The sequence below is a fragment of the Peromyscus eremicus genome, chromosome 8b (genome assembly GCF_949786415.1).
Source record: "Peromyscus eremicus chromosome 8b, PerEre_H2_v1, whole genome shotgun sequence".
NCBI lineage: Eukaryota > Metazoa > Chordata > Mammalia > Rodentia > Cricetidae > Peromyscus > Peromyscus eremicus.
In genome coordinates, this window is record NC_081424.1 from 42822153 (window position 1) to 42834810 (window position 12658).

Below are 12658 nucleotides of genomic sequence, written 5' to 3' on the forward strand. Positions count from 1 at the left end.
CTCTTCTGTGAATACAAAAGTAGCTTTCCAGAAATCCCCTGGCATGTCTCGGTGACCTTTAACATTTGCATCATCCCTTTGCTTTTCTCTTTAGGACATCCAGGCCGAAATTGATGCGCACAATGACATATTTAAAAGCATCGATGGCAACAGGCAGAAGATGGTGAAAGCGCTGGGGAATTCTGAGGAGGCGACAATGCTCCAGCATCGACTAGATGACATGAACCAAAGATGGAATGATTTGAAAGCAAAGTCGGCTAGCATCAGGTCAGAATACTCAATATAATAATATCATAATAAAATAAAACGTGTGTGTGTGTGTGTGTGTGTGTGTGTGTGTGTGTGTGTGTGTATGTGTCCGCGTCTTTCCGTGCACATGCACTTATGTAGATTTTTGTGTATCAGAAAAAGAAAGGACAGTCTGTCACCTGTACAACTCTATCAGAATTTAAGATTGAAATCCAAAGTTTATTTTTTTGCAAGTTGGAACTGGAGATGTATTTAGCAGTAGAGCACTCACCCTGGGTGAGGTCTTGGGTTCAATTCTCAGCACTACCAAAAGAATAGGTAAATAGAAGTTTTTGTCTCCTTTATACCCATTGCATTCTGCTGTGTGCACTAAGCTGTTCACAGATATTCGTGTTGTAATCCTTCCAACAGTTATGATAATGTCACTGACACCTGCTGATTGTCAAATGTTTACTTTAATATTATATATCTTATACTGTGTTAACATTGTTAGAACCTATCTGTCTATCTATCTATCTATCTATCTATCTATCTATCTATCTATCTATCTTCTATCTGTCCATCCATCCATCCATCCATCCATGCATCTATCTATCTATCTATCTATCTATCTATCTATCAATTAATCATCTATCCATCCATCCATGCATCCATCCATCCATGCATGCATGCATCCATCCATCCACCTATCTATCTATCTATCTATCTATCTATCTATCTATCTATCTATCAATTAATCATCTATCCATCCATCCATGCATCCATCCATCCATCCATGCATGCATGCATGCATCCATCCACCTATCTATCTATCTATCTATCTATCTATCTATCTATCTATCTATCTGTCTATCTATTGGAGCCCATTAGGTTTCCTAGTGGCTGTACCGAGCAGGACTGCATAAGAGGTTGATTGGACCATGGGCCTGGGTACCAGGTGACTGTAACTAGAAAGGGGGAGGTCTTTTGCTCCACCTCTTAGCATTGTTATAAATAGACCTTTGGAATAAAAGTCTGGGCTGGTAGATAAGAATCCAGGCCTACCTGAGTCTATTCTGTGTTTTCTCTCCACTCTCTCTTTCTAATTAAGTCTCTTATCCCTCAGTCTTCAAGAGTTCCTGTCTGTCTATCTATCTATCTATCTATCTATCTATCTATCTATCTATCTATCTATCTATCTATCTATCTACCTGAGACAGGACTTCACTATGTAGCATTGGCTGTCCTAGAACTCACTTTATAGACCACATTGACCCTGAACTCACAGAAATCTGCTTGACTTTGCCTCTCAAGTGCTGGAATTAAAGGAATACATCTTTTAAAGATAAGTGTCCTATAGCCCAGACTGATTTTGAGTTTGTTATGTAGCCAAGGTTGGCCTTTAATGCTTTCTTTAAAACAAACAAACAAACAAACAAACCAGAAAAATCCCTTATTTTTATTATGTGCATGTATATGACCCTTGTAAATGTATGTGCACCATGTGTGTAGCAGTCCATGGGGACAGAAGAGGACATTGTGTCCCCTGGAACTGGAATTATGGGTAACTGTGAGCTCCCATGTAGATACTGGGAACCAGCCTGAGTCCTCTGCATGAGCAGTAACTTGTGAACTGTCTCCCTGGGCCCTGGCCTTTATCTCTTCTTCATCCTTCATCCACAGAGTGCTGAGATTATAGACAAGTGCCACCATGCCCGTTTAGAACAATTACTTTACTTATTAGCCATGTAAAGTGTACAGTAGTCAGTCTCACACAACTGTATTACTTAATTCATGCTTTTGGGATCTTATGGCTTCTCAGAAGGTGTCTCTGTTAAGTGGCGTCTGAGTGTTCTTGAAAAAGAATCCTGGTATAGCAGATAGTCAAAATTTTTATACGAGGAAAGATAAATTTATTGACTATACAGATTGAACTAATAAGATACAAGCCAGAGTTTGAATGTAGATTTTTTTCTTTTGATTTTTTTGAGACAGTATTTTTCTGTGTAACAACTCTGGTTGTCCTGGAACTTTCTTTGTGGACCAGGCTAGCCCTGAACTCACAGAGATCCACCTGTCTTTGCTTTGAGAGTTCTGGGGTTAAAGGCATGCACACCACTACCTGGTAAATGTAGATCTTTTTAACTCGGTATTGAAATTATTTTGCTTCATCAAGTTTTTACGTCTAATTTGAAGTTGTATTTATTGAGATTAAATGCCTGTTATGGACACTAAAATGGAAAGTGATGATTCATGTCTACTTTGGGTAAGAGTAAAATTCAGTAAGTATGAGCCTTATGATCAGAAGTTTGTCAAGGGGACAGCATTGACAGATCACCCAGAGTAACAGAATGGTGCCATTGTTGGATTTAAGCGTATTTTAAGGTCATATTCAGTAGATGATAGGGTTTCTAACTGGCAATAAGTTAAGGGGATGCTGACAGAGGAACATGTTAGTGAGAGTGATAATTCAAAAGAGAAATGTTGGGAGAAAGCCTTAGATTTGGTTGTATCAGGTGTTGAATGTGCATAACCGTAAAACCAGATGACCCCCAATTTGATTCTTGCCCTTTACTATTTATTTTCTGATCTTGGACAAATTACTTCACCCCTCTTTACTTTGCCAAATTGTGCTATCAGTATCCAACCCACTTGACTGTTGGGAAGACTAAGTAGAATGATTTGACAGTTTCTCAGTCTCTGTAGACCCCGTAAATGCAGATTCTAGGCTGTTCTTCACATGCAAGGTTGGGTGAGTAAATCTGCTTCATTTGGTGTTGGGAATCTTTGCAGTGACTGCCAGAGATCAGAAGTCTTTTATGATTATGATCTGTTATGGATGATTTTCTTAAGAATTAAGGTAGTGTAGTGTGTTTTGGAACATTTGTGCTCTTCTGGGTCTCATAGATAAAAACATACAGCCCCTCTATTTCTTAAGCAGGACAAGATATGGGATGCTGTTGAGTCCTCTCTCTATAGATCCAGTTGGGAATTCTGTCTGCATCAACTACTACCTATTCTGTTTGTGCTGGAGATATCCTTCACTTACCCTGTGTAGATGCTATATTTACATCTATATTGACTCACTGGTGTTTTCCATGCTTTGATATGTGTAACTAAAGATGAAATAGCTTTTCATTTTTATCTTCCAATATGCAAAAATAAATCACTTATCATTTACATATTTATTTGAGATTTAAAATGGTTTATTTTTCTCAGTCTTGGGCTGTCCTTCACGTAGGAAGCTCAGCTTAGAGAGAAGTGGAACAGGACAGTTTTGGGGAGCGTTGCACTTTGGAGAGACACCGTCTTCAAAAACACTGATATTGCCATGCAACAGTTAGGTGACAGTGGGCAAGTCGTTAACCCACGTGTGTGCCTCAGTTTTCTCATATGTAAATTAGGAGTAATTTCTTTCACAGGGCTGCCATGCATGTCTCATTTAATTCATACAAAGTGTCTACAGGAAGTGGCCCATATATCCGTTATTATTATTGGTTACTACTTCGTTTGGCATTAGTTATTTCAGAAGCCACAGAAATTTCTCCCTTCCCAAACCGCTCACATATCTTAGTCACTTGTGTAGGAAATGTTCAAGGAATTCACCAGTTAAGTAGCGTCCCTCTATCCTGGCTGGATCCTGAACAAACGTGAAAGGAAAGTGGATTCAGCTGGCCTTAAGAACCCTAATGTCATGGGAATGCCTGACAGAAGCCAGGAGAAAGGCGATGGCTTAGAGTTTAGATTGCTAACTCAACCCTGGAATGATGAATTCCCAGCAGTCACTGCTCAAGGTGGCTTTCCATGTGAAGCATCCTACATGCAAGAGTGGGGGGGAAAAACCTTTCTCTGAAGGTCTATTGCAAAGAAAAATTCCTCTCTGGGCTGTTCTATTTCCAGCCCCAACCACTTTATTACATATGCAAATGATGTGGGCGGGGTTGCTGTTCAGGCCCCTCCTCAGCTGTTTCCTTTCTGGCCTCTGGAGTCCCGCCTGTTGCTCACATTGCCTTCTGTTGGTATCAAATTCTCCAATGTCTTTAATATTTCTGCAGGCTCATCCACTACTCTTCCCTGTAATTAATTGAAAATTACCTTTTCTCTTAATTGCTTACTTTGCTTGAAACGATCTTTAATAGAGGTTAATTTCCTCCCTTTGCCTTACCTAGAAGCCAGTGGGAATACTCTGAGTGTTTATGACTGCTATGGACACCAAACATCAGAGTCTCAGCCATAAACTGGGCTTGGAAGACTGTCTGAAAAAGGAGCTCTGTCACATAGGGATAAGTGGTTAATTGGTAGCCTCATGTGGCTAGTCCAGCATCACTTCCCCATCTATTTTTCTTTTAGACGTAAATGCAGCTGTATTTCTGCCCCTTTATCATCTTACTCCTTATCTGTAGGACCGTATGGTTCCTGTTTTTTTTTTTTTTTTTTTTTTTTTTTTTTTTTTTTTTTTTTTTTTTTTGGTTTTTCGAGACAGGGTTTCACTGTGTAGCTTTGCACCTTTTCTGGAACTCGCTATGGAGACCAGGCTTGGCCTCTAACTCACAGAGATCTGCCTGCCTCTGCCTCCCGAGTGCTGGAATTAAATGCGTGCGCCACCACCGCCTGACTCATATGGTTCCTGTTTACTTGACATGAATATATTTTTTCCTTCTACCCTCTTCCCTCTGCTCTCATTGTTGGTGGAAATAGCCACACTGACAGCTATTATTTATTTATTTTATTTTTATTTTTATTTTTTATTTTTTCCTGAGACAGGATTTCTCTTTGTAGCTGCAACTGTCCTTGAACTCGCTCTGTAGACCAGGCTGGCCTTAAACTCAGAGATCTGCCTGCCTCTGCCTCTACTGGGATTAAAGGCATGTGCTGCCACCACCAGGAAAAAAACACTTTATATTTTAATTTTCAAGTTTCTCTTTGTATTATCTGGGAAAGTTTTCAGCCCTGTTCTATACTCAAGTCCCATAGACCTGCCCATCCTGGGCCTCCATCAATTTCATCTTGGCCTCCCTGAGATACTGGGTCCCACGGACCAAGGACAGGCTGCTCTTCAGAGCACATATCTTGTTTGGTCATATTCCATCTGGTCATATGAATTCCTCAGAGATGGCCCTGGTTTAACCAAATCAGATAATGTATAGCATCATCAATAGAACAGTCTCCTGTGAAAGTGATGGACCTTCTCCAGCACGGCCCCATCCTTCCTTAGTTGCTTCTGTTATTAGAACCATCTATGTACAATTTTATAGCTTTGTGATTTTTTAATCCAGTATATTTATAATTAAATGGCATTACTCCAGCCACCTGAAGCATATTTAAAAATGTCCATCTTCCAGCATTTTCTTTTTATCCATTTATTTAATATTTTTCATACAGTATATTTTGATAGTATTCTTTCCCCTCCCCCCAAGTCCTCTCTGGTCACCCCAAGTATTCTCAGGTATTCTTAATGATGGAATGCTTAATTTCTGTCTCCGTTTGGTTTTCTGTTGCTATAATAAAAGCAATTTGTGGAGGAAAGGGTTTATTTTACTCAGACCTATCACAGCCTATCATGGAAAGTGGTCAGGGCAGGAACTCCAGGCAGGAACTGAAGCAGAGATTATGGGGGAGTCTTGCTTACTGATCTGGTTTCATTACTTATGCATCCTGCTTTCTTATACCACTCTGGACCACGAGGCTGGTACCACCCACAGTGAGCTGGGCCTTTCCACATCAGTCATTTATCAAGACAGTATACACACACACACACACAGTAGACTTGCCTAAAGGCCAGTCTTATGGAGGCCTTTTCTCAAGCCCTTCCACCCAGCTTGGAGTTCTTTGGAAGACATTCTAGTTAAAGCCAGGCCCTTAGATTTCCTCCCATGCTTAGCGTGCTTTTTCACATTAACACATTAACACATTAGTACCTACTTCCTCTCTATCCCCTGCTGATCTAGGGTTAATTTTTCCTTCCTTCCTTCCTTAGTTCCTCCCTCCATCCTCCTGTTCCTCCCCTCCTTTCCTCCTCCTGCCCCTTCCTTCTTTGGTGTAGTGTGTGTGTGTGTGTGTGTGTGTGTGTGTGTGTGTGTGTGTGTATGTATTCATGACCCTGTGTCTGTTCAGGTGCATCTGCAGGTAGATATACTTACACAGAGGCCAGAGATCAAAGATGTGTATCTTCCTCTATAGCTCTCCACCTTTATTTATTCATTTATATGCTTGTTTGTTTATTTATTCATTTATTTTTGAGGCAGCTTCTCTCATTGAACCTCCTGTCTCCACCTCTCCAGTGCTAGTCTACAAGCTCCACCTTGTATGTGGGTGCTGAGACTCTGAACTCAGATTCCCATGCTTGAATTCCCAGCATTTTGCCAACTGAGCCATCAGCCCAGCTTTGTGTTGCTATAGAAAGGTGTGTGTGTGTCGGGGGTGGGGGGGAGCTAAGGGTTCTTTTATATAATTTGATACTCTGTACTTATAATTGGTGTTATAATTCTGAATACTTTCCTATTTTATTCACTGCCATGTCTATCTTCAGAGGTCTTGTTTTTTCTTTAGACTCCAAGCCCCTCTCTCTCTCTCTCTCTCTCTCTGTCTCTCTCTCTCCCTCTCTCTCTGGATGACTTAATTATTTTCTGAGGATGAGGCCATTTGATTGATGACCACTCTGCTCCTTTGAGTGGATTTTGTATTTCAAATCATGTTTAAGTTGATATTACCATGTCCGGGAATGTTTCCTTTTATTTATTGTTTTTAGAAAGAGGATAGCTACTGTTTATTGAAGGTTTTTTGTTTTTTTGTTTTTTTTTGTTTTTTGTTTTGTTTTGTTTTGTTTTTTTTTTTGCATCAAATCTACTCTTAAGTCCTTTATAGATATTATCTACTTTGGCTATAGTATGGTCACTAGAACAACGATCTTAAATATTAAAGTCTTTTTGGATGACCATGGTCAAGCCTTTTAAATACTAAAATTCAATGGGCTAAATATGCTTTAGCGTCTTAAATACAATATACAGCGTTATACATATATATGTATTATATAAACACACACATATATATTAGGTCAGTTCACAAGGAATTACTTGAAGACTTAAGATTTCACCTTTAAAATAGGCTCTTAAGAATGCTGGCACTATTTTATGATCACTTGTAAAACTGAATTGGCATTATACTAATAAATTCAAGATTGAATGGCATGACTTACATTTTAAAATTAAATTTATTGAATGTAAGATTATGCTAATTAAATATCCTCTTATCAGCTTAATGATGTTTAATATAGATCCATCCTAACAAGAGATTTCAAAGGCCGGGGAAGTTGTCAACTGTAATGGAAACAGAGTTCAAAGATAAAATTCTATCTTGCGTTTCTTTTATAAGCCTCTTAAAAGTTTGGGGCACCGTTTCAAGCCCTTAGAGAAGATGACCATTTGCCATCATCCTTTATATTACATGTTATGACATTTTACAGCTCCATTCTTAACCTTAAGGAGTTGGTTTTGCTATCCACATTATAAAACTAAAGTCTCCTTTTCCTGAATGTAAGAGAACAAGATTCTACTCTCTCCCTGTTAGAACGTCTCAGTAGGGCTCTCAGCAATGACTGGAGGAGCCCAGTCCATCTGGTTTCTTCATGACCCATTAGCTATAAGTGGCGTATTGAACTCTTACAATGTGGCTAGTATAAACGAGGGACTGAATTTAAATCTCATTTATCTTAATGAACCTAAATTTATGATTCAATAGCCACACATCACAGGTGACAACCATATCAGGTCATAGCTTTGGGGTACTCTTTAATGACTGAATTTTAAGGACTCAGTGTTTTTCTTGATGGGTCTTCATGCTCATTTTGGAGCAGGAATAATCTGTTTTGAATGTTGTTATATGACAGCTAGATTCTTAGTTACATTAGTTAAGGTTTTTGTTGTTTTTATAACACAATTTAAAATCAATGGGCTTCATAATAAACTGAAAAATCACATTTGTACCCAGAATTACAGATTTAATTCTGTTCAGTTTTTTTTAAATGCTACCAGAGGTAATATGGCTTAGCCTCCTCTTCATGAGACCCTTATATACTTTAGGAGACTAACTTTGCTAATCTGTTTTGACTTATGTACAATATAGATGTGCAATATATATTTTTCCTCTTTCTGCCGTTTAACCAAAGCCTTGGTTGGTTGAAGTCCACATTCTTCCAGGGCTGTGTCCTGTACCTTGTAGAGCGGCTGTCAGATTTCCCATCTTGGGCGTGTATTTGGTGAACTTGAATTTATCCTAATTTGGCCTTAGAATGTTGACAGTTTGCCTTTTTGTTCTGGAAGCAGTGTGGCACCTAAGGGGTGCTCTGTGAACATTGGTTTATATTGATAAATGAAAGCTGTTTTCCCCTCTTTCCTCTCTCCTCCCTCTCCCCACCTCCTTTCCTTCCTTTGGACAGGGTCTCATGTATCCCAGGCTGGCTTGGAACTGACTATGGAGCTGGAAATGATCTTGAACTGGTGTACCTCCTGCCTCTACCTCCTGAGTGCTGGGATTACAGGCAGCCCCCCCCCCCCACCTGGCTTACGAGGTGCTGGGGATCAAATCAGGATCCTGTGTGTGCTAAGCAAGCACTGTACAACTCCTTCCTGTCTCTAGTCCCCAAACTGGTGTCTTTTAGCATATGACCCTACATATGCTATTTTCTTTGTTGATGCTTATATTCTGGGGAAGGGTATAATGACTTCTTTGATGACAGTTCCTTTGAAAAATCATTTTGGTGATTTAAAACAGATAGGAGTGTGCACTCCACTCTGTAATTCTTTCTCTACTATAGTTGATTGGTGAAATAAGCTTTTAATAAATTTTTGTCTAACAAGCCTTTATATTATAATTTTTGAGTAACTAGTCATGTAAAAAGTTGTAAAACTCAGAGCTTTGTAAAAACAGATTTCATCCAGAAAGGGGTATCTGTGTGAAGCAGAATTCACTGTAGATATTAGTGTTGATACTATAGTCAATGAAAGGGTCTATTGCACTACACATTTCACATATCCAGAGAATGAACTTGTGCAAAGAAGACACTGTACTAAGCCCACTACTGAGAAGCAGTTCTACAGCTACTGAGTTAGGTAAAGCAATGTTCTCCCTGAAAATGCCCAGAACATGTTGATGACCTGCAGTCTGTAGTGCTGGGGCAATTCATGTTATAGTCACAGTGAGTGAACACAGCTAAACCAAACACAAATATACAGTTTGTCCTCACAAAGCCTTCAACCCACTGGCCAGGAAAAGGCCAGTGGGTTCTTTCATCTTTAAGGATGAAAATAGAACTGAAATGAAACAAGAACCCTATAGGCTACTATGGAAGCCTGCGCCTGTTTGGGCATATGGTAGTAATCTGCTAAGTACAGAGGTGCAATGTACTGGAGAATAAGCAGAACAGGTTTGCCAGGCAGAGGTTCTGTCTGATGAGCTCAGTGTTTATTGTGGGAAAGCAGAGATGCGGAGAAGCACATGGAATCGCCGCTTCCATTTTCATTTCAGAGCATCTCTTGTAAAAAGTATGGCCTTCATTTGTACAGATGGCCCTTCGGGGGCTGAATACCTGAACACCATAATGCTCAATGATCAATTCCAGTGTTTCTGTGCAGTGAAAAGAGTCTATTGCATTGAGAAAGACATTTGTGTGCTCTACAGGAAGCCTGTAGGACTGGATTACCAAGGAACATAATATGTAGCTTAGTTATTGATTGATGTTGAAACTACAGACACTGAGGGCGCAGTACCAGATCTCAATAAGAGGTTGGATGCGCACATAAGTGGTTTACTCGGGAGGTTCAGCACTTCTTGGTTGAGTGGGAACCTGTGATTTCTAGCTGTCTCTTGCATTTAAACATGGTTGGGAAGCAATTGTAACAGCCTTGTCAAACATATAAAATGCAACAAGTATTTTGCATTAGCAGCTTATGACTGTAAAAGGCTTTCAGTTTCTACAATTGGAACTACTTAGCTGTGCTCTATGGCAAGAAAATTTGTTGTGTATCAGGAAATTTTTTTCCAAAATTAATAGTGATGCAGAAGAGCTGGAGCTCACACAGACTCAGGATCTTGACAAAAGACAGTTTTATCAAGTTAGGTCAAGCCTAACATCTGTGGAAGAAGTAGAAACAATAGTAAAAGGAAGAAAAAATAAAAGGGCCCAGCGGTGGTGGCGCACGCCTTTAATCCCAGCACTCAGGAGGCAGAGCCAGGCGGATCTCTGTGAGTTTGAGGCCAGCCTGGGCTACAGAGTGAGATCTAGGACAGGCACCAAAACTACACTGAGAAACCCTGTCTCGGAAAAAGAAAAAAAAAAAAAGAAAGAAAGAAAAGGAATTTTGTGTGTGTGTGTGGGTGGGTGGGGGGGTTGTGTGTACATGTGCGGGTGTGGTCGCATGCACACGTATGTAAGTGCGGAGGAGGCCAGAAGTCCGGTGTCTTCCATTGTTGTTCTCTACTTCATTGAGTCAGGGTTACCAGCTGAACTCAGAGCTCATGGATTCCAGCCACTGTAGCTAGCTGTCTTTGTACCCACCCCCACCTCCAGGGCTGGGATTAAAGGTAGCCACCTTGCCTGCCTGGCTTTTTTGATGTGGATTCTGGGGATCCAAAGCCCAGTTTTCATGCTTGCGCAGCAAGCCCTCTATCCACCCTCTAAATTAAGCTAGCTAAACCATAATGAAATTTCAACCACCCAGTTTTGAGATAATTAGAAAATGCTTTAGACATCTTTAAGACTTAAAATTCATGTCTTAGTATTTTACAGCTAACCTTTTGGAAGGGGACAGAGAATGTTCGAGTTTGAGTAGTTGGTTTTATTAGCCAGGTGGCAGCGCAGCTGTGACTAGATGGGAAGGTAATTGGCCTTTGCAGTTACTATGTGAATGCAGGCTCGTGGGATTTTCAAGTGAGCCTGGAGCACCAGCTTTTCCTTTTCTGCCAGGAATATCGGATGGTAGACTCTGGTTATTGTCTTGTGAAGTAGAGATGAGCTGGATTAACTTTTAACCAAGACTTAGGATGTCATTGAATATCGACTGTAGCACAGATTGTTAGGTCTTATTAATAAAAACAAACCCGGAGCCAGGTATTGGGGTGAACGCTGGAAGATCAGAGAAGCAGAACAAGCCACAGCTTCCTCACCTTGCCAATTCCTCAGCTGATCCTGTTTCCTCAGACTGGAAGCCTCTGAGTCCTCATCTGAATGAATCTCAGCTGAACTGCTGCTCAAAAGCCTAACAGCTTAACCAGCTCTAGTTCCTGGTTTTCACACCTTATATACTTTTCTGCTTTCTGCCATCACTTCCTGGGATTAAAGGCGTGAGTCACCATGCCTGGCTGTTTCCAGTGTAGCTTTGAACTCACAGAGATCCGGATAGATCTCTGCCTCTGGAATGCTAGGATTAAAGGTGTGTGTGTGCCACCATTTTTTGGCCTCTTTATCTAGTGGCTGTTCTGTTTTCTGACCCCAGATAAGTTTATTAGGGTGCACAATATTTTGGGGAACACAATATCACCACAGACTACTGCTGGAAATAGCATGTAAGTGTGACCAATGAGGTAATACTATAGCAAGAGCTGTTAGCTTTGAGACAAAAGCTAAAGTGGATCAGATGGGCACCAGAAATGCCTGAGAGGTCTGAGTGACAGGAGTGGCTGATCCTGGTGGGTTGCTTCCATGCCCTTGGTAAAGGATGGGATTTATGGAGGTGAGGATCATAATGCTACCATCGTGGTAAAAGTAGTCTTAGGAGCCTGAATGTATGCTCTATATAGCTGAAGCTCCCCAGATAACTCATACATATATGCACCCCACCCCTTTAAGTCCTTCCCTTTGGAAGATGTTGTGTAATGAGGCTGTGTGAATCTCCAACAACCTTGACACTCTCAGCCAGATTGATCACAGACAGGCTCGGCAGTCCATCTCGCCAGCTTAGCACTAGATCCACGTTCATGACTGTCCACTTGGGTACCGCAGTACTTAGAAAAGTCCAATTCCTTGAATGTCTGGAGATTCTCAACCTGTGAGTCGTGACCCCTTTGGGGGTTGAATGATCCTGTTACAGGGTCACCTAAGACCATTGGAAAGCACAGATATTTACATTATGATTCATAACAGTAGCAAAATTACAGTTATGAAGTAATAACAACAAAAATAATTTTATGAGGGACCGTATTAAAAGGTCACAGCATTAGGAAGGTTGAGAACCGCTCCTCTAAATAGTACATGTTTTTAAATACAGTCCTTCTATGGGTTCCAGGCTGCATGGATGGGCTTCTTCTAGGGCCTTAATAAGAACAAAGAAGAATTTTTTCCTCTGATTAATGCTAAGAACTGTAACGAAGTATTTCCTAAAATCATCCTTGGTTATGAAGTTCGTAATTGATGGCTGTGTTAAAAAGGGAAATAATT

General features: G+C 40.4%; 1 protein-coding gene across 1 annotated transcript in view; it reads left to right on the forward strand.

Moving 5' to 3' along the window:
• Nucleotides 1-12658, forward strand: part of Utrn (utrophin) — a 507673-nt gene that overhangs the window by 346095 nt on the left and 148920 nt on the right. The window contains exon 52 of the mRNA XM_059272738.1: nt 95-267. Within this exon, the coding sequence (XP_059128721.1) occupies nt 95-267 (173 nt within the window). The remainder of the gene's footprint in view (nt 1-94; nt 268-12658) is intronic.